The sequence below is a fragment of the Heteronotia binoei genome, chromosome 19, assembly GCF_032191835.1.
Source record: "Heteronotia binoei isolate CCM8104 ecotype False Entrance Well chromosome 19, APGP_CSIRO_Hbin_v1, whole genome shotgun sequence".
In the NCBI taxonomy this organism is placed as follows: domain Eukaryota; kingdom Metazoa; phylum Chordata; class Lepidosauria; order Squamata; family Gekkonidae; genus Heteronotia; species Heteronotia binoei.
Genome location: NC_083241.1, coordinates 31010729 through 31036794, shown reverse-complemented (window position 1 = coordinate 31036794; position 26066 = coordinate 31010729). Strand labels below are relative to the sequence as shown.

The 26066-nt window shown below is 47.9% G+C and overlaps 1 protein-coding gene across 11 annotated transcripts in view; it reads left to right on the top strand.

The window, feature by feature from the left end:
* The window catches only part of CELF6 (CUGBP Elav-like family member 6), a 232502-nt gene that overhangs the window by 57857 nt on the left and 148579 nt on the right, over positions 1 to 26066 (top strand). For 2 of the 11 annotated variants that reach the window (XM_060260033.1, XM_060260032.1), the window contains exon 1: positions 1179 to 1260. The exons of the other annotated variants lie outside the window; for them this stretch is intronic. In XM_060260033.1, coding sequence (XP_060116016.1) covers positions 1207 to 1260 — 54 coding nt within the window. In that variant the 5' untranslated portion in view covers positions 1179 to 1206. Of the gene's footprint in view, positions 1 to 1178; positions 1261 to 26066 lie in introns of those variants that run through there. 11 annotated transcript variants of the gene reach the window in all.

Genomic DNA, 26066 nt, shown 5'->3' with positions numbered 1-26066 from the left:
CTTGATGGCACTTTCCACTAACAGTTGAACAGAACCTCGATTTTCAGCTCCGCTAGTTGCTTGGGGTGGGGAATATCAGTTGTCTTTGTGGCCTGCTTGTAGGATTCTAGGGGCATCTAGCTGGCCAGTGTGAGAAAAGGACAGTGGACAGGATGGGCCTTTGGACGGATCCTGTGGGGCTCCCATCGGTGCCTTCTGTTCCGTTTCCTAGCACCAGGCCAGCAATTAGGAGAAAAGAAACATACTGTCTGAAAATGTGTGCCTGCCAGGATTAGACTGGCTCATTAAGAGACGCAGGGAATATTTTCCACTTATCCCACTTGAATGAAGGCCAGGGTCCTATGAAAACTTCTGTTAAAGAAAGGGAGGTGCTTTTTTCCCAATTTTGTCTCCTCCCCCAGACTTCAGACCCTTCCCCTCATTGGGGAAGATTTGGGGCTGCAATGGTAGGTGGGGAACTCCCTCCCCCTTTCCTGACTCACATCTGCTCTCAACATTCCCTACTCCCAAGGCATGTTTAGTCCTCATCAGACTGGTTGGGGATTATTATTATTATTTTGCTTTTGTTCATACAAAATTTATTTATTTATTTTTATTTATATCCCGCCCTCCCCACTGAAGGCAGGCTCAGGGCGGCTCACAGGTTAGGGTCAAAAATCATTCTGCTTATCGGGGGCGTCCCCTGGGTATGTAGGACCCCTACCTCATATGTGGATGTCCTGGTTTTTGCTGCTTTTTCAAGTAACACACTGGGAACAGGAAAGCCACCATTTTGTGCTTAGATGTTTGTGATTCTGCCCAGGAAGGCAGACATCGAGTTCTCGTTCCATTCCGCATTATCTTCATAACAATTCTCCGAGGCTGGCTAGGCCAAGAGGGAGAAAAGGATTTGGTTTAGTGCGCCTCAGAGCTGAACGAGGGCTTGAAACCAGTTCTCCTTGGTCCGTGCGCCCTTTATGCAACGCCTCTCCGGATGGGCAACGCCAGCTTCTGCCTCTGTAGCTTTGCATTTCCCTGCTTTGCAACATGTCAGGTTAGGCTCCACACCATGGCTTTTGAAGATGTTTGTGAGGCTCCGGGGGAAGGGGGGAAAAACCTCTCTAAGCGGTTCAGCTGCCTTGTGTATGTTCCCTTTTAAGTGTGGGTGTGCGATGTGAGCATGTGCGGAGCTGGGGAAGAGGAGGATGGCGATGCCAGAGCAACCCGATGGCCAGGCTAAACACTTGCCAGCCCAGGGCTGACGGGAGCGCAAGAGCCAAGGTAGGATCTGAGAATTCCTGGGCGCATGATAAGGAAACCGGCTCTCATGCGCTGTCCTTCCCTGGCTCGGGTTGCCTTAGTGGTTGTGGATACTTATTTATGGGGCGGGGGGGGGGGGGACACCATGTCTGTTTCTGCCCTCGTTGTTTACGTGTGGAAGTTTGTGCCTTGAAAACCCTGCTTATCTTCCCCAAGCACGGCTTCAGCAGTCGGAAATCGACTCCAGAGAAGAAACACAAGCCTTTCATTAGCCTGCATCTTGCTACGGTTTTCTCCCTTTTGTGTGCCTGCCCCTTTCTGAGTGGCCCATTTTGAAGGGCTTTAATGAGGTTGGGGTGGGGGTGAGAGAGAGCAGGCCCCGATCCTTGCAATCCGTGGCATTCCTTGCGCTTGAGGGCTGAAGCTGCTTTTACTCTTGCCCAGTTCTCCTTGCTAGGTCTCCTGGGGAGCTGTTCTTCAGCACTCCGCCCCAACTCCCGGCCTCTTCCTCATGAGCAGCTGATCTGCAGTCTTCTCCAGTAGCCGCTGAGCCCTCCTGCTGCTTTTTTCAATCTAGGTTTGGATGGGACCCCTGTTCCATATGTGCTACCCGTGCACGGGCAGGATTAGGCATAGCTGGGAAAGAAGCGGGAGGGGTGTGTGTGTGAAAAACCCCTCCGTCTGCAAGCTGCAGGGGAGGGACCATGGCTTAGTGGCAGAGCCTCTGCTTGGTATACTGAAGGTCCCAGGTTCATTCCCCAGGATCTCCAGTAAGGATCAGGTGGCAGGTGATGTGAAAGACCTCTGCCTAAGACCTTGGAGAGTCACTGCCAGTCTCGCCAGAGGTGGCCAAACTGTGGCTCGGGAGCCACGTGTGGCTCTTTCACACGTATTGTGTGGCTCTCAAAGCCCTTGCCATCTTGTCGGCTGGCTTGGAGAAGGCATTTCTCTCTTTAAATCACTTCTCCAAGCCAAGCCAGCCAGCAGTTTGGAAGTTTGGAGAATGCGGTAGAAAAGAGTAAGAGTCCAGGAGCACCTTAAAGACTAACAAAATTTCTAGGAGGGTAGGAGCTTTGGTGACTCACTGCTCACCTCTTCAGATATTTCCTGGTGAGTTATTTATCCACTCCTGTTCTCTGGCTGAAAGTTCTGTGACTATTTCTATTGTTGTTGTTGGTGGAAAATAATGTGGAATCACAGCCAGGCAGGGGCCAGAGCCGAGCTACGCAGAGGCAAGCAATGGCAAGCCACCTCTGAACATCTCTTGCCTTGAAAACCCTGCGGCGATGCCATAAGAAGCTAAGCAGGATCAGCCCTGGCTAGTACTTGAATGGGAGACCACCAAGGGTTGCTACGCAGAGGCAGGCAATGGCAAACCACCTCTGCTTGTCTCGTGCCTTGAAAACCCCCCAGGGATGCCATAAGAAGCTAAGTGGGGTCAGACCTGGTTAGTATTGGGATGGGAGACCACCAAGGAAGCCCAGGGTCGCTATGCAGAGGCAGGCAACGGCAAGCCACCTGTTCTCGTCTCTTACCTTGAAAGCCCTTCAGGGTTGCTTTACATTGACTGTGTTTCCTTACCCCTCAGGTAAGCTCCTCCATTAGCATGTCACAGCCCAGGAAGCTCCTACAAGATAATGACTCAACCTTACCCCACCTGCCTGAGTAGATATAAATTACCAGCCTACCAACTTCTTCTCAGTTTGACCCAGAGAGAACTCCAGTGTTCTGGGTTACACCTCTGAGGATTCCAGTCACAACTGCTGACAAAACATCAGGTCTCGCAATGCCAAGACCAAGGCCATATAGCCCGGAAAATCTGCAACAACCAAGTAAGGCAATGTTGGGCTATGATCCCCATGCATATTAACTTGCAAGTAATTTCCATGGAGCAAAATTGGATTTACTTCTGACATGCTTAGGCTCACATTCCGTGTTTAGGCATACCTCCTTTCCTTCATTGACCTAAAATTTCCATTTTTGGTTTTGTTAACATCCAGCCTTATTTAAGCTCCGTTGGTTGCAAGGCACGTTTTGGAACCAGCGGTTTGCAGAGAGCGTGAGTTCTGTGCAGTGACTAGATGCTGGAAGCTGTTGTATCAAAATGTTATCAGGCTTCTCCCTGAAACGTACATTTTGCCGAAGCCAGTTTTCAGTCAATAAGCTCCTCTTTCAAAGGGTACTTTCTTTGCCAGCTCCACTCTCATCTTTCTACATGTAGATATACTGCACTGACTTGGATAGCCCGGGCTAGGCCGATCCCAACAGATCTCAGCAGCTAAGCCGGGTTGGCCTTGGCTAGTATTTGGACAGGAGACCTCCAAGAAAGACCAGAAGCATGACGCAGAGGCAGGCAATGGCAAACCACCTCTGAAACGTCTCTTGTCTTAAAACTAAGTCTAGCTCACCACCTAGTGGTGCATAACACTAAAAGAGCTAGACTTTCTTCCTGCCGGACAATCTTAGGCTCTCCTGGCTATTCTCCACAAACTGCCATATGATAATTATTAATTTGATTTAATTTAATTTTTCAGTTTGTACCCCACCCTGTCCTGCAAGCAGGCTCAGAGTACCTTACAACAATAAAAACAACATATTAAAATTAAAAACCACATGTCATAAATTAAAAACAGCATCATAAAAACAGGTATTATCAGAGGCAGCAAACAGTGAACAATAGTTCTACAATGGCAGCAAAACCACACAACAGCATGTCGGCTGGTTGTGCACCATGATGATGAGGTGTTGGGGGAAGCAATGACTTTCAAAGGACACTTGCTGGATCAGGTAAAAACCTGGCAAAAGAGCTCCATCTTGCAGGCCCTGTGAAACCTGGACAAGTCCCTCGGGGCTCGGATTTCCAGCAAGAGCTCATTCCACCAGGTAGGGGCCTGGACCGAAAAGGCCCTGGCCCTCATTGAAGCCAGTCAGGCGTCCTTAGGACCAGGGATCACAAGAAGATGTTGTGTAGCAGACCTCAAAGCCTGCGGGGCGGGGGGGAGGCTCATATGGGGAGAGATGGTCCCGGAGATGATGATGATGTTGTTGTTCTGTCTGCTACTGGGATCCATTGAGCATTGGAAGACTTAGTGCATGAGACAGCGACAGGCAGAGAAGTCTATACTGTCCCAGGAAGGCTGGGACACAGAGGAATACTGAAGCAGCAAGGGAAGGATTACAGCTTCATATGTATTAATTAATGGGAGAGGGTCATGGTGGAGTGGCAGAGCATCTGGCTTTGTTTGCAGAAGGTCTCAGGTTCAATCCCCAGCAGCTTCAGTCAAAAGGATCAGGTAGCAGTTGCTGGAGAAAACCTTGATCTGGGACCTTGACTCAGTAGTAAAGCATCCACTTGGCATGCAATAAATCCCAGGTTCAAACAGCAGCATCTCCAGTTAAAGGGATCAAATTGTTTAAAAACAAAAAACCTCTGCCCGAGATCCTGAAAAGCTGCTGCCAGTCAGAGTAGACAATTGTAACTTTGATGGTATTGGGATATTTTATTAATATAGCAGAGCTTTATCCAGTCGTAGAAGCATGATACTGAGTGCAGTACATAAATCTCCCAAGTCATGCTGCAGAAAAGGTAAACTTATATTTAGGTTGATCTGGTTCACATTCAGGTGGCAGTCCAAAGAAGAGAAAAGAAGCCCAAAGAGGGCTTTCCCTGTCACAAATGGCCAGCTTGACCAGCATAATGGGTGTGGGAGTATGAGGGCATTGTTTCCACAGGGCTCTGTGTGTCTTCATGGAAGGCCATGTGTTGAAGTGAGAGGACAAAGCAAGAGAGAGGAGAGGTCAGAGTGAATATCGTGGGTTAAGACAAAAAGAGGCATCTCATTCAAGGAGCAGAGGTCCATCAGTGGCTATTAGCCACAGCGTATTGTTGGAACTCTCTGTCTGGGTCAGTGATGATTTGTATTCTTGGTGCTTGAGGGGGGGAACAGTGGGAGGGCTTCTAGTGTTCCTGGCCCCATTGATGGAACTCCGCATGGCATATGGGTTTTTTGGCCACTGTGTGACACAGAGTGTTGGACTGGATAGGCCATTGGCCTGATCCAACATGGCTTCTCTTATGTTCTTATAACACCCATACACCCTTAGAGTAATATAGCATTACCACCACCACCACCACCACCCATGTCCAGGCATGCTGAGTTGCTTGCTCTAACAAATAGACCAATAGGCTGGATGACTATAAGTCAGCTTCGTGTGGGGAGATGAATAGAGCCCATGGTATATGGCAATTTGAGGAATGAGGTAGGCTTTTCTCCCTTTTTACATCAGCCCAAAGGAACATCTCCTTCTGTGTGTTGGCACCTCCCTCAACTTCAGAGGCGAGGCAGGTAGCAACCAGAGACAGGGCCTTTCGAGCAGTGGCCCCTCGCTGGTGGAATGCTCTTCCCCTTGAGGCCCATCTGGCATCTACTCTGTTTGGCACCAAGCCAGAAACGTTTCTGTTTATCCAGACTTTTAATTCAGGGATTCCTCTTTTAACACTATATTATCCTCGGAAATGTTGTTTCAAGCTGGGATCCGCTGGGCATTTGAGTCTGTTTTCATGACGTATGTTTTTATGTCAGGCTGGGAGTTTTAATGCTGGGTTTTAATTAAGACCTCTTAGTGTTTTGTTCTTATTTTTTATTTTGTAAGCCGCCTCAGCCAGGCTTCAAGGAGAGAGGACGTAAAACTGTTCTAAATAAATGATCTGCAACTAAGAGTTGCCAGGTCCTCTCCTTCTGGCCACTGGAGGGGTGGGGGTGGGGGGGGTAGGGTTGCCAGCCAGAGGTTGGGAAACCTCTGGATAATTGGGGGTAGAGCCTGGGGTGGGCAGGGACCTCAGTTGGGTGCATTGCCACAGAGTCCATCCTCCAAAGCAGCCATTTTCTCCAGGGGTGCTGATCTCTGTAGTCTGGAGCAATGTTCCCTCTAAGCTGTGGAGTCTTGTGAGTAAAAATTCTGCTTCGTGAACTGCTGGCATTAAAATTGTGAGCTACTGCATAAATTAGTTTGCTCCGGGGCCACTTTTCCTGAATAATGTGTGAACTAGAGGCTAAAAAAACTGTGAGCTAGCTCACACTAACTCATCTTAGAGGGAATACTGGTCTGGAGATGAGCTATAATTCCAGGGGATGCCCAGGCCCCACCTGGAGGTTGGCATCCCTACCTGCAAAACATCCTCATTTCAATTTTAAGACTGTTCAAGTTGCAGCCTTGGGTTTTTTCTACAATGTTCCAAAACATTCTCCCCACCCACCTCCCTTTCTTTTTTTTTAAATTATCCTGAACATCAAGAATTATGGATACTTCAGAGGAACACAAAAGCTTGCCTGCTGTTTTCCAGTGCACACAATTTGCTGTGTTTTTTAAACTGATCCTTATAAAGAAGCTAGCTATTCAACAACGTTTTGTTTGGAAGCAAGCCTGGAGCTGTGAAGTGCAGGAAATACTGTCACAGTAAAGGTGTGTTGGGGAAGGCAATGGCAAACCACCCCGTAAAAAGTCCGCCATGAAAATGTTGTGAAAGCAGTGTCACCCCAGAGCCAGTTTGGTGTAGTGGTTAAGTGTCTGGACTCTTATCTGGGAGAACCGGGTTTGATTCCCCACTCCTCCTCTTGCACCTGCTGGAATGGCCTTGGGTCAGCCATAGCTCTGGCAGAGGTTGTCCTTGAAAGGGCAGCTGCTGTGAGAGCCCTCTCCAGCCCCACCCACCTCACAGGGTGTTTGTTGTGGGGGAGGAAGGTAAAGGAGATTGTGAGCCGCTCTGAGACTCTTCGGAGTGGAGGGCGGGATATAAATCCAATATCTTCATCTTCTTCTTCTTCTTGAAAACGACTGGTGCTTGCACACGGGACTACCTTTATTTATTTTTTTACCTTTACCTTTTTAAAGGCGCTGAATAGCCATTTTAAATTGGTGGCGGTGGTGGGAAGTGTTCTCCGATCTCAGCCAAACCTCAATTCAACGTTGAACTAAGAGAGAAGTCACTAGGGAGATAATCAAAAACACAACCGCAAGGTTATGGTGACAGTTAACTAACAAATGTATTATTAACCATAAACACAAAGAAACATAGGTCTCTAATAAAGTCCTTGGAGTAGATACATATGGAAAAAGTCCAACATGAGAACTTCTGCTTCACGTAGTGATTTCTTCAGTGAAATTTCCATCAATGAAATATGAATTTCCAAATGTTGCTTGAAAATCCCTGGACGGGTCGTCGACTTCTGCCCCACCTGGTTCCAATTCTTTTTCAACAGGGGATATTCCACAAATGTTAATAACAAATATAAGATTCTTGCATGGCACTAATAGGGACCGTAGTCTCCACAAAAGCCTAAGGCCGCTTAGAGCCTTTTGAGCAATTGCCGTAAGTGAAGGTTTTTGTGGAGACTATGGTCCCTATTAGTGCCATGCAAGAATCGTATATTTGTTATTAACATTTGTGGAATATCCCCTGTTGAAAAAGAATTGGAAACAGGTGGGGCAGAAGTCAATGACCCGTCCAGGAATTTTCAAGAAATCTCAATTCAAGGCAAGAGAGGAACAGAGGTGGTTTGCTGCTGCCCCTGCATGACGATCCTAGACTTCTCCTTGGTGGTCTCCAAACCAAATATGAACCAGAGCCAACCCTGTTTATCTTCCAAGGTCTAACAAAATCAGGCTAGCTTGGGCCATCCGGGGAATACATAAGATTAGCTATAGCAGAGGCGAAGATCTTGTAAAAATATTTGCAATCACTTCCCACAGTTCCTGCCTCCCCATCTGCAGCTGGTTTGAAACCAACTTGCCCATTTTGTCTGTCTGATAGCAGTCTCCTCATATTTTTAGCTCCACTTCCATGATACGCAATTGGCAATTTTCAGTTAGCAGACATTTAAGTGAATCCTCACATACACTAATGAACCCCGCTCATTGTTTCTCTCCTTGGGGAGAGACGGCATCCCTAATTCTTGCCTAGGTTTTGAAGTTAAGTATTTACTTAAGTGGTTTACTGAGCCATTTTTACACTGTCGAGACAATTCTGGAAAATTAGGGTTCCTTCCTTCCCATCCTCCCCCCCCAAACATTTCTGGCTTTTTCAAGGTCTGTTGTCTTTAGTCTAGTAAGTTCTGTTTTTTTATCTATTGTTTCTTTTATAGCAATCTTTGGGGTCTGCCAATTTGTGTTCAAATTGCTAAGTAAGAGTGGATATTTAGGATCACTGAGTGATTAAGGCATAACTACTGAGGAGAGGAGGAGAAGACGACGAAGATGACAATGATATTGGATTTATATCCTGCCCTCCACTCCGAATCTCAGAGTCTCAGAGCGGCTCACAATCTCCTTTATCTCTCTCCCCCACAACAGACACCCTGTGAGGTGGGTGAGGCTGAGAGGGCTCTCACAGCAGCTGCCCTTTCAAGGACAACTCCTACATGAGCTATGGCTGACCCAAGGTCATTCCAGCAGCTGCAAGTGGAGGAGTGGGGAATCAAACCCTGTTCTCCCAGATAAGAGTCTGTGCACTTAACCACTGCACCAGGCTGGCTCTCGATCCCAACTGACTGGCGCTCGATCCTGCAGGATCAGAATTGGGTTTCTGAGCCCATCATTCTTTCTGTAAAAGAAGCCCCTACCAACTCTCACTTGGTGCCTGGGGCTCTCTCAGACTTACAACTGATCTCCAGAATGCAGAGATCAGCTCCTCTGGAGGAAATGGCACCTTCAGAGCATAGACTCTATATTGTATCATAAAGTCTAGGGGAAACTGAAGTCCTTCCCCAGGTGCTGTCCCCCCCTCTCAAATCAACAGAAATATGCCCTCTCTGGATCCCAAGCTGCTGAAGAGTTCTCTCTCACATCTCATGTGTGCATTTCCATGCACACTCTTTTCTGCAAGATGATATGGTTTTTTCACTAGAAGAGCTCCAATCTCTGGGCATACTCTGAGTATTTGTCATTTGGGGAATACTTTGGGTATAGGTTACTGCTAGATTTTCCACTCTCCAAATGAAGGATAGGTTGAAGCCAAATTTTTACTGCTATAGCAGTCTGTCAGCTTCAAGGTTATACAGAAACCTTCTTCAGGCATGGAGAGCCAGTTTGATGTAGTGGTTAAGTGTGTGGACCCTTATCTGGGAGAACGAGGTTTGATTCCCCACTCCTCCACTTGCAACTGCTGGAATGGCCTTGGGTCAGCCATAGCTCTGGCAGCAGTTGTCCTTGAAAGGGCAGCTTTTGGGAGAGCTCTCTCAGGCCCACCCACCTATCCGACATCTTTTTACTCATCCTAGCCAGCTTTTTCGGAGTCATATACCACCTATACATCATCTTCAAACAATTCTCCTTAATACTCTGACAAGTTGAGATCTTCATCAAGTTCTTCCAAAGGTGCTCCCATGTATCCATTTGTATTTCTCTATTCACATTAATTGCCCATTTTACCATTTGAGATTTTACTACTTCTTCTTCTGTAGACCATTTCAATAATAACTTCTATACTTTCGATATTAATTTTTCATTATCTCCAAGCAGGACCCTTTCCAGTTCTGTTTGCTCGTGTCTAATTCCATCCGTTTTAATATCATTTTCCATCAAGCTTTTAATTTGTTGCATTTGAAACCAGTCATATTTATTATTTAACTCTTCTGCAGATTTTAATTCAATTTTGTCTCCTTGAATATGACATCACTCTTTCTTCATCAGATTCAGCTGTTATTTTTATTACTTCTGCTGGCACTATCCAAAGCGGTTTTCTCTCGTCGCCATATTAGTAAGAACAGTATCATACAAGTAACAATTCATAAAAGGCTTAGCAATTTTCACGGCCTCTAAAACTGCAGCCTCAGGTAGGCAGTGGGTTGGGAAATTCCTGGAGATTTGGGGGTAGATCTGGGTTAGGCAGGGTTTGCTTAGGAGAGGGACCCCAACAGGATACAATGCCAAACAGTCCACCCCTTAAAGCTGCCATTTTCTCCAGGGGAACTGATCTCTGTAACCTGGGGATCTTTTGTAATCCCTGCAGGTCTCCAGGCCCTACCTGAAGGTTGGCAAGCCTCCTACATTCCCTTTATAAAAAAAGTCCCTATTGGACAATTCTGTTTTGTACCTTCTGTGGAAGGATAAAAGCGTGCCATGCCATGATTGGCTTGTGTTTGCAAGATAATCTTGAGATTTGCTTCTAGTTTGTTTCAAAACTTGCCCTGATTTGAATGGCCCAGGCTAGCTGGATCGCATCAGATCTTGCAGGGTCCGTCTTGGTTAGCGCTTGGATGGGAGGCCACCAGGGAAGTCCAGGGTTGCTATGCAGAGGCAGGCAACGGCAAAACCATCTCTCAGCCCCATCTGATCAGACCTAGGAAGCTAAGCAAGGGCAGTCCCGATCAGCAGTTGGACGGGAGGCCACCAGGGAAGCCCAGGACTGTTACGCAGAACGTCTCTTGTCTTGAAAACCTCAGGGGGTCACCATAAGTCAGCTGTGGCTTACAGCACTTGCCACCATCACCACTGATAAAATCTCTCTGCAGAGGTCAAGAACAGGGGCGCCAAACTTGCTTAATGCAAGAGCCATATAAAATAAATGTCAGGTGTTTGAGAACTGCAAAACATGAACTTGGAAGGAAGGAAGGAAGGAAGGAAGGAAGGAAGGAAGGAAGGAAGGAAGGAAGGAAGAAAGATTAGGGGAGGGAGAGCTAGAAAGAAAGCAACGTTAAATGTGTTCTCCAAACTGCTGGCTTGGCTTGGCAAAGTGATTTAAAGAGACAAATGTTTTCTCCAAGCCAGCCAATAGGGCAGTAGGGGTTTTGAGAGCCACACAATATGTGTGAAAGAGCCACATGTGGCTCCTGAGCCACAGTTTGGCCACCCCTGGTCAGAAAGCAAACAAAAACTCACTAACCTGTTACATTTCTTTGAGGGGGTGAACAAACATGTGGACAAAGGAGACCCAATAGATGTTGTTTACCTTGACTTCCAGAAAGCTTTTGATAAAGTTCCTCATCAAAGACTCCTTAGAAAGCGCAAGAGTCATAGAGTAAAAGGGCAGGTCCTCTTGTGGATCAAAAACTGGCTGAGTAATAGGAAGCAGAGAGTGAGTATAAATGGGCAGTCTTCGCAGTGGAGGACAGTAAGCAGTGGGGTGCTGCAGGGCTCAGTACTGGGTCCCATGCTCTTTAACTTGTTCATAAATGATTTAGAGTTGGGAGTGAGCAGTGAAGTGGCCAAGTTTGCGGATGACACTAAATTGTTCAGGGTGGTGAGAACCAGAGAGGATTGTGAGGAACTCCAAAGGGATCTGTTGAGGCTGGGTGAGTGGGTGTCAACGTGGCAGATGAGGTTCAATGTGGCCAAGTGCAAAGTAATGCACATTGGGGCCAAGAATCCCAGCTACAAATACAAGTTGATGGGGTGTGAACTGGCAGAGACTGACCAAGAGAGAGATCTTGGGGTCGTGGTAGATAACTCACTGAAAATGTCAAGACAGTGTGCGTTTGCAATAAAAAAGGCCAACGCCATGCTGGGAATTATTAGGAAGGGAATTGAAAACAAATCAGCCAGTATCATAATGCCCCTGTATAAATCGATGGTGCGGTCTCATTTGGAGTACTGTGTGCAGTTCTGGTTGCCGCACCTCAAAAAGGATATTACAGCATTGGAGAAAGTCCAGAAAAGGGCAACTAGAATGATTAAAGGGCTGGAACACTTTCCCTATGAAAAAAGGTTGAAATGCTTGGGACTCTTTAGCTTGGAGAAACGTCGACTGCGGGGTGACATGATAGAGGTTTACAAGATAATGCATGGGATGGAGAAAGTAGAGAAAGAAATACTTTTCTCCCTTTCTCACAATACAAGAACTTGTGGGCATTCGATGAAATTGCTGAGCAGCCAGGTCAAAACGGATAAAAGGAAGTACTTCTTCACCCAAAGGGTGATTAACATGTGGAATTCACTGCCACAGGAGGTGGTGGCGGCGGCCACAAGCATAGCCACCTTCAAGAGGGGTTTAGATAAAAATATGGAGCACAGGTCCATCAGTGGCTATTAGCCACAGTGTGTGTGTATGTATAAAATTTTTTGTCACTGTGTGACACAGAGTGTTGGACTGGATGGGCCATTGGCCTGATCCAACATGGCTTCTCTTATGTTCTTATGTTCTAAGACATTGGTTTGTCTAAGAGATGCTTCACAGGCTGCAGTGCTGGCCTATTTGGTCTCCCAGGGTTAGTTGCTTGAAAGAAAAGCCTGCGGAGGAGGAGATCCTGTCCGGCTTTTCTTGGGGGGCTTGACTAGGCCATCCATCGGAGGTGTGGATGAGTCAAAATATCCCCCAAGCCACAAACCGTGGCCATCGATCTCCTCCTACCATCTGTGTGCAGTTCTGCTTTATGTGGGTTTCGACCTCCCGGCGCTTAACAAAGTGAAAATAAATATTTGATTATTCTCCTAAATAAAAATCGATAGCGCTGCTGGTTGGCTAAGTAAATCGCGGGGCCCATAAATTTTCCCCACGCGCTGCTTGCAGAGCTCTCCATTAATGGCTGCTTTAAAGGGTGCTGCACGGGAACTATAATTAAAAGGTGGAAGGGAGAGGCTGCCCAGCCCCCCCCCCCGAAACCGGAGACTGAACTTGAGATTTCCTTGTCAGCAGGGCTTTTTTGTAGCAGGAACTCCTTTGCATATTAAGCCGCACCTCCCTGATGTAGCCAATCCTCCTGGAGCTTGCCGGTCTCTTAGTACAGGGCCTACTGTAAGCTCTTGGAGGATTGGCTGCAGCAGGGGTGTGTGGCCTAATATGCAAAGGAGCTCCTGCTACAAAAAAAGCCCTGCTGGTCGGGATTCTCATTGGAGCTGAATCTCAGAGGAGCCTGCTGTTGCTTCTGGTTTGTCCCATGTTGGGTTACGCTGGAGTGGTCTAAATCAAGGCAAGGGGGAAGTGGGGATGCCAGCCTCCTGGTGGCAGCTGGAGATAGCCTTGGATTACAACTGATCTCCAGGAGACAGAGTTCTAGTGCCCCTGAAGGAAACGGCTGCTTTAGAAGGTGGTCTCAATGCCCCAGTGAAGTCTTTTCCCTCCCCAAACCCCACCCTTCTCAGATCCCACCCTCCCCCCACACCAAATCTCGAGCTATTTCCCAACCAGGAGTTGGCAACCCAAAGGATGGGCCACGCTTCACCCAAACCCCATGAAGCAAAGGACACTTGCTTCATGGTAACAGTCTGTTCCATTTTGCTGGAGTGTGTTTTGTTTTGTTTTTGCTTAGAAGAAGAAGATATTGGATTTATATCCCGCCCTCCACTCCGAAGAGTCTCAGAGCGGCTCACAATCTCCTTTACCTTCCTCCCCCACAACAGACGCCCTGTGAGGTGGGTGGGGCTGGGAGGGTTCTCACAGCAGCTGCCCTTTCAAGGACCACTCTGTGAGAGCTATGGCTGACCCAAGGCCATGCCAGCAGGTGCAAGTGGAGGAGTGGGGAATCAAACCCGGTTCTCCCAGATAAGAGTCCGCACACTTAACCACTACACCAAACTGGCTTAAAATTGATGAATAAAACAAACATCAGGAACACACACACACACTTATAGCATTTTTAAAAATCCAAAATAAATGCCTTTCAGTATTAGATACAACCCCAAACTGCACCAAAGAAGTTTGTCTCATCTTCCGGATCCATATGAGCCCCGAAGGACGTTGCGATCGGCCAGCCAACACCTTCTGGTCATCCCTGGCCCCAAGGACGTCTGACTTGCCTCGACTAGGACCAGGGCCTTTTCGGCCCTGGCCCCCAGCCTGGTGGAATCAGCTCTCGGTGGAGGTGCGGGCCCTGCCGGATTTGTTACCCTTCCGCAGGGCCTGTAAGACAGAGGTGTTCCGCCAGGCGTTTAGTTGAGGCAGGCGGGCATCCTTTACTCTGTTGCCTATACCATCGGCTGCTCCCCCCCCCCCCGCCGCCCACAGTGATCTATCATCTGAACCTTTCTATCCAGGCCACTGAATGATTACACCTAAAGTCGCACTGTGTGCCACCTGCCTCTGCTATTTAATGTTGATGTAATGTTGTTGTTCTAACTGTATTTACTGGTTTTATTATATGGGACTGGTTTTTATCTGTATGTGATCTGCCCTGAACCCGTCTGGGAAAGGGCGGAATATAAGTGAACCAATTAATTAAATAAATAAATAATACTGCATTTGTGCTGTTGCTTGAAACTGGTGGTCGAAAGGCAGGTGTTTTCTGGCTGTGATTCCTGGACTTTAGATGAAGATGGGTAGCCGCGTAGCAGTAGAAAAGAGCAAGAGCAAGAGTCCAGGAGCATCTTAAAAACTAACAGAATTTGAGGCAGTGGAGGAACTTCCCTGAGTCACTCCTCACTTCTTCAGAGACCTGTGGTATCACAGAAGCTCCTAGCCTGCTGCAAATTTTGTTAGTCTTTTAAGGTGCTTTAAGGTTCTACTGGGGCTCTTGAACTGTTCTCCTGGACTTTGAAAATGCAACCTCTTGGACCGCTATGAAGTAGCTTCACCAGGGCTTTTTAAAAACAGGAACACAGAGAAATGCAGTTCCGGCTGGCTTGGTGTCAGGGGGTGTGGCCTGATATGCAAATGTTCTTGCTGGGCCTTTTCTGATTCAGAGAGAAGGGTGAGGTATAAATCTACGGTCTTCTCCTCCTCCTCCAAAAAAAGCCATGTGCAAAACAATGGTGACACCAGGGGTGCGGCCTAATATGCAAATAAGTTCCTGCTGGACCCTTTTCTACAAAAAAGCCCTGTGCAAAACAGTGGTGACATCAGGGGTGTGTGGCCTAATATGCAAATGAGTTCCTGCTGGGCTTTTTTCTGCAAACAACGCCCTGAGCTTTGCACCACGGCGAATGTGTCAGTGTCTGCCAACGTCAGTCACTTTGCAGTCTCAATATTTCTCGTACTGCTTTTCTCCGGCACCCGTAGTCCTGTTTCCTTTTGTAACTGCGATCCTTTTACTTGATATTTATTTATTTATAAATTCAGTTTCTGTACCACCCTCCCCCGTACTTGGGGCTCAGGGCAGCATTCAAAGAGATACAATCCTAGCATTTAAAATAAGATTAAAACAATAAAACAGGTACAGTACAGATACAATAACCATTCCAGATGGTGTCTAAAAACCAAATTGCCCTGCCCTGGATAGCCCAGGCAAGCCCAATCTTCTTCAGATCTCAGAAGCTAAGTAGGGTCAACTCTGACCAGAACTTGGAATACCAGCAGTCAGGAGGCAGAGGCAGGCTTTTATTCAGCCACCTCTCTGAATATCCTCCAGTCTTCAATGGGGGTTAGTCACCAGGGGTTGCCATGATTTCCAGGTGCACACACACACACACACTTAAAACTCCCCCCCAAAATAAAAACTATACCCCAAGCTGGCAGGGAGAAAGAAAGGAAGGTCAGGCTAAATAAAAAATGTTGTCCTCAACCATAGGCCTTGCAGGCCCTGTGGAACTGAACTGAGTTCCGCAGGGGACGGATGTCATTTGGCAGAGAGTTCCACCAGGTTGGAGCTGGGGCTGAGAAAGTCCAGGCTCTGGCTGAGGATAGCTGGATATTTTTCAGGCCAGGAATCACCAGTAGATTTTTCTCTGCGTAGCACAGTGCTCTTGGGGGGGGAGGGGATTTACCAGGAGAGGCAGTCCCTTTTGTGTGGGCTTCCATGATTAAGTCCTGCATCTCCTGTTTGACAAAGGGGGCTTCGGCTCTCGGACCTTTACACCCTGGGAATCTTGTCGGTATTCAAGGCAGTGCCGGACTCAAATCTCGCTCTTCTGCATTTCCCTAAGTCACATGCTACTGAGGTATGTTACAGGAACGGAGGGATCCTCCCGAAATACCTTCTTAGAGCCAAAATCAACTTGGATGCCACCACCATCCTAGGCAAGGCTAACTTCTGCCCCCCCCCCCGCACTGATAACATCACTGAGCCACATGGGGGCACTCATTGTGGTACCCCCCCCCCCCCGAAAGGCCAGCATCTTAGGCCAGGGGTGCCAAACTCATTTGTTATGAGGGCCAGATTTGACATAAATGAGACCTTGTTGGGCTGGGCCATGTTGGGCTGGGCTGTGTGTATACCTATTTAAGATTAGGTAGCAGAAATATAAACTTTATAAAGGACACAAACACAATTAAATATATATTTTTAAAAGCTTAAAACGTTAGCACTTGTTGGTCTTAAAGGTGCTTTCTTTGTATCTCTCCCATGGGATCCAGGGAACTGGGCAAAGGAAGCTCTGGCTCTTTCCTTCCTTCCCCAGCGGACTGGGTGGGGGGAGCTTCAGCCGATAGAAGAAAGAGAGGCTTGGCTCAGTATCTCTGCTGTGCAATTGAGAGCCTGGAAAAACAAGCTCTGTCCCCCCCCCAACTTCCCCAAGGGAGGAGCCTCAGCCAATGGAGAAAATAGAGGTTTTGCTCTGCAGTTCCTGTGCAATTGAGCAAGCCTTGCAAAGCAAGCTGTTATGCCGAAGGAAGCAAGATGTAGGGAGAAGGAAGCAGATGACAGCCAGTTGCTCGGGGGCCTGATAGGAACCCTCTGGGGGCTTGATTTGGCCCCTGGACTGCATGTTTGACACCCCTGCCCTAGGCAATCGCCTAGTTTGCCTAGTGGCAGGGCCGGCCCTGGGTGCTGCGAAGGCAGCCTCGTGAGAGAAAGCAGTGGTTGTCAGACTGAAGCAATGCAGTAAAGGGGACATTCGAGGTGCCCAGACTTAAGGCTAATGTAAATCAGACTGCAGCCTCATGAATACCAAGGAGCCGTTGACCCTGTTTGGCTTGTCAGAGAGCGAAGTCCCGCTTTCCTTCGACTTGGATTGAGAAATAAGTATCTTGAGCAAGGGACCGCCAGGACTTCTGTCAGAGGAAGGGATCCGTTGACCTCTGTTTGGCTGAAGGAGCAAAAGCGAAAGGGTGGGCATGGCAAAGAAACAGCGATTGGCTGTAAAACTGGCCCCTACTTGAAATAAAAAAATACCAAAAACGGGGGCAAGCAAGAAGTGTGCCCTTACCATGTGAAACATACGAAACTACCTTTTAAGAACATAAGAAAAACCACATTGGATCAGGTCCATGGCCCATCCAGCCCAACACTCTGTGTCACACAGTGGCCAAAAAATCCCCAGGCGCCATCAGGAGGTCCATAAGTGGAGCCAGGATGCTAGAAGCCCTCCCACTGTTGCACCCCCCTAGCACCAAGAATACAGAGCATCACTGCCGCAGACAGACAGCTCCAACAATACGCCATGGCTAATAGCCACTGATGGACCTCTGCTCCATTTGTTTGTCGAATCCCCTCTTGAAGCCAAACAGATATTCTGCCTCTGAGCCACGCCCCCTCCCCAATCTCCAGCCTGTCTTTTTTTATTTATTTATTTATTTAGTGGACTTATATCCCGCCCTTCTCACCGAAGTGTCTCAGGGCGGCTGTTTGTTTTAAAAAGCTGTTTGCAGGACATCTTGCTGTAAACTTTTAACAGTCAAACCTGGAGGTGGCTTGTGTGTACACTGCTGCATTTAATAATAATTCCCGTGTGTCAACACAGCCGAAGCACAGCTCCACCGATTGCCGCCTTAGATTAGGACCTACGTCCTCACCTTTTCTGAGCTTTGATCGATGGTTTCCTGCTTTCCCTGCTGATAAGGGAATGGGGGAAGCAGCCACTGAACCGTGCTTTATTCTCAATCTATTTGCCTCTTTCTTTCATAGGGAAAGAAATGTAACAGAAGTGTATCAGTGGGGGGGTGGATAGAGTTGCCATATCCCCCTGGCCACTGGTGGGGTGTGGGGTGGGGGGTTAAGGATGGCCCAGTTCAGGTTGGGAAATTTCTGGAGATTTGAGGGTGGAGCCGGGGGGGGGGGGACAAGTTCAGTGGGGCACAAACCCATAGAGTTCACCCTCTAAGCATCCATTTTCTCCGGGATTGCTGATCTCTGTAATCTGGAGATGAGCTGGAATTCCTGGGGATCCCTAGGTCACACCTGGAAGTTGTCATTCCTAGTGGAGGAGAAATCCATGGCTCCATGTGAAGACAACTGGGGAACAGAAGACTCAGTGTCTATGGAGAAACACTTCCTGTGGATGAATTTGGAGATGGGGCCAACAGTACTGGAATCAGGACAGTACTGAGGAGTTTCACCAGGAGTGGCCAAACATGTCTAATGTAAGAGCCAGATAGACTCAATAGATGTTTGAGATCCGCAAGACATGAATGTCAGATGTTGGAAGGAAGGAAGGAAGGAAGATGGGGAGAGAGAAGTGGAAAGAAAGCAACTTTAATTTTAAATGCATTCTCCAAGTTGCTGACTGGCTTGGCTTCTCCAAGCTAGCTAATGGCTGGTGGGGGCTTTGAGAGCCACACAATGTGTGTAAAAGAGCCACATGTGGCTCCCGAGCCAGTGTTTGGCCACCTTTGGGTTGCACTGTCCAAAATGGAGAACAGGAGTCTTGGGGATCTTGAAGCTTTGGGGAAATTGTCATAGACAGCTGTGCCCTGTCCTGGATGGCCCAGGCTAGCCTGACCTCAACAGGTCTGCAAAGGTCTCAGAAGCTAAGCATGTTTGGCCTCCATTAGTACTTGGATGGGAAACCACCAAAGAAGTCTGTGGTCGCTATGTAAAGGCAGGCAATGGCAAACCAGCCCTGAATATCTCTTGCCTTGAAAACCTTCCAGGGTTGCTATAAGTCAGCTGTGACTTGATGGCACCTCTACCAGAGATGGCTACCCGCCATTTGGGGTCTGATTGCTTGAGACGAGGAGCACCCAGTGTGAACATAAGAACATAAGAGAAGCCATGTTGGATCAGGCCAATGGCCCATCCAGTCCACAGTGGCCAAAAAAATCCCAGGTGCCATCAGGAGGTCCATCAGTGGGGCCAGGACAACAGAAGCCCTCACCCTGTTCCCCCCCCCGCCCCAAGCACCAAGAATACAGAGCATCCCTTGCCCCAGACAAAGAGTTCCAACAATACGCTGTGGCTAATAGCCACTGATGGACCTCTGCTCCATATGTTTATCCAATCCCCTCTTGAAGCCGCCGCCACTTCCTGTGTGCTGAAGACCTGTTGTGTTGGAGTGTGCTGAAGACCTGTTGACCTGGCAGGCCCTGCAAAATTGGGTGGCGATCACTGCTCCCTCTAAGCTGTGGAGTCTTGTGAGCAAGAATTCTACTTCGTGAGCAACTGGCATTAAAGTTGTGAGCTACTGCATAAATTAGTTTGCTCCTTCCTGAGCTAAGACAAAACTGTGTGAGCCGGAGGCTAAAAAACTGTGAGCTAGCTCACACTAATTCAACTTAGAGCGACCCCTGGTGGTGATAACGTTTGCACTTGATAGAATGCTTTTCACGTTAACGTTTCTGCAACAGGTTTTGGGCAGCTTTTAGGCGCAAACTAGCTGAGGTGTTAGCTTAGATGTTAGCTGCATGTGCCTTGAATATGGAGCATAAAGCCCCACAGTGGAGCAGTAACCCTCCCTTCCCCTCAGGTGCCCTTTCAACTTGGGAAAACCACACGGGGGGAAGGCAGTGGTCCCTTCTCCCTTTGTTCTGTGGTCCTGATCTGAATAGAGTTCTGTGGATGTTGGGGGAATAAGTTTCCCATAGTCATAGTCTGGCTGCAGGGAAGGCAATTTAGGTTGGGAGAACTTAGACTTGATTCACGGACTAACATCTTGTCTTGTTTTCTTGTTGTGACAAATCGGTAAGGCAGGCTGGTATTTATTACCCCCAGACCGTAGATTGGGAATCAGAGGTGGCTGAGGCCAGGAAGGAGGGGTTGGTTTAAGATTTATCTGTGCCAGATTTCAGATTGGAAACGTCTTGATGATTCAGGTTCTGAGCTGTTCCGCAGCTGCTCTGCCAGATGAGCTGGAATCATCCAGACTCCCAAGTGGTGCTGGAAGGGCTCGTACTGAAATGCAACTGAAATGCTCCAGAGATCTCATTATTGACCTCCTAGCTGGCATTTTGCCTGACTTGGCCCTCAGATTCCATTTACTGGCAACGCCGGGGATCGAACCCGGGACCTTCTGCATGCAGAGCACGTACTGGGTCACGGTGCCACCTGGAGGCCTCTCTTGGCATTGCTTCCCAGGATTAGTAAGCGATGCTGGGGACTGGGGCGTTCTTCAAGCAAAGGAATGTGCTCGACAGCTGAGTGAGAAGCCGTCTCTTAAACGGCAGCCTAGAATTGCGTGTGTGAGAGAGAAAGCAAATAAATTGCCACTGTTCACTGCAAGCCAGTTTGGTGTAGTGGTTAAGTGCATGGACTCTTATCTGGGAGAACCGGGTTTGATTCCCCACTCCTCCACTTGCAGCTGCTGGAATGGCCTTGGGTCACCATAGCTCTTGCAGAGCTGTCCTTGAAAGGGCAGCTTCTGGGAGAGCCCTCTCCGTTGTGGGGGGAGAAGATATAGGAGACTGTAAGCAGTTCTGAGTCTCTGATTCAGAGGGAAGGGTGGGGTATAAATCTGCAAAAGAAAGGGGAAGAAAGAAGCTCAATTCTGAAGCATGTATAAAATGAAATAACATCAAATTTCTACATGGCTTGATCCATTGGAAGGATTCATTTGACTGCTTCAGTTCACCAGAGGGAACCATATGGGGCGGCTGCCCCTGATCCTGGTCTCTGGGGAACCTCCTCAGCTCCACAGTCTTCTTGAGGGCCAGGAAGCTGCTGTGTTCCTTAAATGGCTGCCTGAGATTCTTGTGTTGTCTGAGTGTTAACTCCATGAGTTGGGAAGCAGGGAGTGCTTAGCGGTGATGTAGTCAAATCCTGGCAATGCATCGCAGATAAGGTTGCCATCCTTTGCACATAGGAATATGGATCTGGAAGGGGACCCCAAGGGTCATCAGGGTGGCCAAACCGTGGCTTGGGAGCCACATGTGGCTCTTTCACGCATATTGTGTGGCTCTCAAAGCCCCCACCATCCTGTCAGCCAGCTTGGAGAAGGCATTTGTCTCTTTAAATCACTTCTCTAAGCCAAGCCAGCCAGTGGCTTGGAGAATGCACTTAAAGTTAAAGTTGCTTTCTTTCCACCTCTCCTGTCTATTTTCCTTCCTTCCTTCCTTCCTTCCTTCCTTCCTTCCTTCCTTCCTTCCTTCCTTCCTTCCTTCCTTCCTTCCTTCCTTCCTTCCTTCCTTCCTTCCTTCCTTCCTTCCTTCCTCCCTCTCTCTCTCTCTTGTGGTTCTCAAACATCTGATGTTCATGTCTTGAGACTCTCAAACCTCTGACATTTAATCTGTGTGCCTCTTACATTAAGCAAGTTTAGCTACCCCTGTTCTAATCCAACCCCATGCACACAGCTCCCTCACTCCCCCAGCGACCCCTGCTCTATGTCTATATGCATTTAGTTGCATTTGTTTCTATTTCATCAGATGCTTCAGAACATGAGCATCAGATGCTTGAGAGCCGCAAGACATGAACATCAGATGTTTGAGAGCTGCAAGGGGAGGGAGGGAGAGCTGCAAGGGGAGGGAGAGAGGGAGGGGAGAGAGGGAGGGGAGGCAAATGAATGAGGGGAGGGAGGAGGGGAGGAGAGGTAGAAAGAAAACAACTTTAATATTAAATGCATTCTCCAACCTGCCAGCTGGCTTGGTTTGAGGAAGTGATTTAAAGAGAGAAATGGCTTCTCCTAGCCAGCCAACGGGGTGATGGGGGCTTCCAGAGCCACACAATATGTGTGAAAGAGCCACATTTGGCCTCCAAGCCACAATTTGGCCACCCCTGGGCTAGGAGAATATGACTGGCTCAAGGTCACCCCATGGTAGAGTCAGGATTTGAACTTGGGTCTCCCAGCATTCTAGTCTGATGCTCTATTCGCAGCAGCTCTGCTGGCAGAGTTGTGTTGAAATTAGCTGGGCGTGCTTCAAGTGAGCCTGAGCCAGACTGGGTCGTGTAGCGCAGTGTTTCCCAACCTGTGGGTCAGGTCCCAAAAGTGGGTTGCAGAGCCTCTGAAAGTGGTTTCTGCCTGCCCATTATCCCATCCCTGCCCTGGCTCTTTTCAGGATTCCACCCACGTGCCCATCAGCAATGCAGGCCCGGAGGGTTCTGATAATCTGGTGCATATTTACATCCTTTTTGTGTCAGTTTATGTAAATTTGACATTTGTATCACAGTCTCCCTAAGCCCCTGAAATCCGCTCAGCCAAAAGGGAGCAACTTGGTGTGTTGAACACGGGCAGGTCTGGGGGGAGCAGCAAAAGAGTTGTGCCAGATATTTCTGAACTCTCTCTCTCTCTCTGGGCTGGCTCTCATTGCGTCTTCCCTCCCCGGTGCCTCTGTACTGGGACTCTGTGAAGCAGAGCACTGCCGATTCCAGTGCCCTGGCATAAGCGGTGGGCAATTTCATTATTTAGCCACAGAATCATAGCAACTCATCCCTCTGGGGATTAGAACAGGCTCCTACCAGGAAGTGACTCTAGAACAGAGGTGGCCAAACTGTAGATCAGGAGCCACATGTGGCTCTTTCACACACATTGTGTGGCTCGGAGAGCCAGTTTGGTGTAGTGGTTAAGTGCGTGGACTCTTATCTGGGAGAACTGGGTTTGATTCCCCACTCCTCCACTTGCACCTGCTGGCATGGCCTTGGGTCAGCCATAGCCCTGGCAGAGGTTGTCCTTGAAAGGGCAGCTGCTGTGAGAGCCCTCTCCAGCCCCACCCACCTCACAGGGTGTCTGTTGTGGGGGAGGAAGGTAAAGGAGATTGTGAGCCGCTCTGAGACTCTTCGGAGTGGAGGGCGGGATATAAATCCAATATCTTCTTCTTCTTCTCTTGAAGCCCCGCCCCGTCAGCCAGCTTGGAGAATGTATTTCTCTCTTTAAATCACTATTCCAAGTCAAGCCAGTCAGCAGCTTAGAGAATGCATTTCATGTTAAAGTTGCTTTCTTTCCACATTCCCTTCCCTCCCCCATCTATTTTTCTTCCTGCCTGCCTTTCTTCCGTCTATTTTTCTTCCGTCTGCCTGCCTGCTCTCAAACGTCTGATATTTATTCTGTGTGGTTCTTATGTTAAGCAAATTTGGCCACCCCTGCTCTAGAATCCGGGCTTCCTGCTGCCAGGTTTGTGAATGTTGGGGATTGGATGCAAGGCTCAGATTTTGCTATGAATCGGACTCCAGAGAACTGGTAATTGACCCTGTTAATTTTTTGGCAAAGTTAGCCTACAGGTTTGTTGATTCCTACAGTAGAGGAGCGGCCGTGGCTTGGTGGTAGAGCATCTGTTTGGCACGCAGAAGGCCCCCAGGTTCAATCTCCGTCATTTCCAGTTAAAAGGATTAGGTGGTAGGTGATGGGAAAGACCTCAGCCTGAGTTCCTGGAGAGCTGCTGCCAATCTGAGTAGACAAGACTAACCTAGATGAATGTATGGTCTGATGTTTGCTCATCTGTTCATTTCTGTCCTTTTCTCTGCAAGATCTTAGGATCCAATCTAAAAAATTGCTGAATAAAACATTGAACATGAAAGCAACAGATCTGAAATATGTCACAAGTGTGATACAGTGTTGGGCTGGTTGACCTGATCCAACATGGCTTCTCTATTACATTCTTATATGGAGCAGAGGTCCATGAGTGGCTATTAGCCACAAGGTCTAGATGGAACACTCTGTCTGGGCCAGTGTTGCTCTGTATTCTTGGTGGGAAACAGTGGGAGGGCTCCAGGAGTTCTGGTCCTGCTAGTAGATCTCCTGATGGGACCTGGGTTTTGGCCACTGAGTGACACAGTGTTGGATTGGGTGGGCCATTGGCCTGATCCAGCATGGCTTCTCTTATGTTCTTATGACTTCAGAAAGCATGGAATGAAAGTCTGGATAAACATCAAAATAAACTGATATTCCCTGGCACGTCCCAGATCCTAGTCTGCTACTCTCCACTGCAGCAGGGGTCTACAACTTTGTTGAGTCCATGAGCACATTTAGAATTTTGAAGGGGGTTGGGTGCCACCCTAAAAATGGCCTCTACAGGAGGTAGAAATAAACCCTAAATGGCCTCTGCAGGAGCCAGGGACCAGCAGAATAGCTCTTCTTACACCACCTGGGAAAAGAAAAAACCTGAAGGGGAATGGAACCAAGGCCTGAAGGGGAAATGGAACCAGGTGCCTTCTACGGAATCAGACCATGGGTCCATCAAAGTCAGTATTGTCTACTCAGACTTGCAGCAACTCTCCAGGGTTTGAAGCTGAGGTTTTTCATGCCTACTTGCCTGGACCCTTTTTAGTTGGAAATGCCGGGGATTGAACCTAGGACCTTCTGATTACCAAGCAGATGTTCTACCACTGAGCCACCATCCCTCCCAGCTAACTAAGGGAAGCCCAGGTGCTTACCAATGTTGCTGATCCTCCAGTGGAAACCCCTTTCATTTACATGAGAGCAGCTAGTAACAAGCCTCATGTTATAATGGCCACACCCACCTTTTGTAAAGCTCAGTGGACACCAAAGGAAATAGGGGTGGTTGCCACAGTGCCCTCAGGCAGCACGTTGGGGAACTCTGCACTACATCATGCCAGTTGTCACTTGGGCTCTGAATGCCAGTAACAGAGTTGCCCAACAAACCTTATAGAGAAGAGTGTTTCTTGACTCACGTATGTAGAGAATGAAGAGGTAGAATGCATGGCATGGCTTCTGACTGCCAGTAGAGGATCCCATTTTGGCCTGCCTCTCTGTGTTTTTTTTTAACTCCTTGCATATAGAAATCCCCACGACAAGGGAAGATAATGGTAGAAACTTTCTGAGCTAGTTTTCTGTCTTATTGGGAGTGGTATTTTTAATGCAAAGAAACATTCAAAGCTAGAATCTGTCTTATGCTGTTTCAAGAGGTGCGGTCTCCTCTGCCACCTCAGGGCTCTTCCTCCTGATTTTCCTATTGGACCCCAGTGGTGTGGCGCCACAGCCAAGAAGGTCCTGCTCTGGTCAGCACTCACCAAGTGGTACGGTAACCAGAGAAAGGCCTCCGTTACGGATCTCAATAAATGGACAGGCTTAGCTAGGGCAGTCTTTCCAATATTCCCATGTTCAGACCAGTTACCACTTTGCATTAACTAAAGAGAGATACAAACCACTGCCCTGGACCCGCACTCCCCCACCAAGAAAAAAAAAAAAGCTGGAAGGAATTTATGCTGCCTCAAGCAACTCCTTTGTGAGGATTGGTTCGTGCTGTAGGAATAATGAGGTTAGGAATCTCGCAACAGGTTGTATTGCCAGAAACGGGGATTCAAATTCACACAGAAAATGATGTTCAGCACCATGGACAGCGGTTATCAACACCAGCCACGTGCCTGCTAGAAACTATCATGCTTTCTGCTGAGAGCTGCTACAGTTAGCCATGAAAGGCTTGTTCTGTGTTTATGAGCATGTTCACGTAGGCACAAGCATAAGAGCGTTTCAAAGGCCGGAGTGCAGTTCCTTAGGCAGTGCTCTTTATGGAAAAGCAGGTAAACTACATCGCTTCTCATCAAATAACTCCTGCAGGGGACAAACCATATAAAAGTGTAGAGCAGGGGTGGCCGAACTTGCTTAATGTAAGAGTCACACAGAATAAATGTCAGATGTTTGAGAGCTGAAAGACATTAATGTCAGATGTTTGAGAGCTGGGAGACAGGCAGGAAGGCAAGCAAATAGATGGGGGTTGGAGAGGCGGAAAGAAAGCAACTTTAACTTTCAGTTCAGTTTGTTATTACAGTCATGGATCAGAACATTTTAGTCATTTAGAACAACCTTTAAAGTACCTTATAAAAAGTCCCACAAAGAATCTGCATGTTAAGATTTGATGACTTAGGGGTTATGACAGTTTAAAAAAAGAATAAAAAAGATTATGATTTAATCCTTTGTTAAAA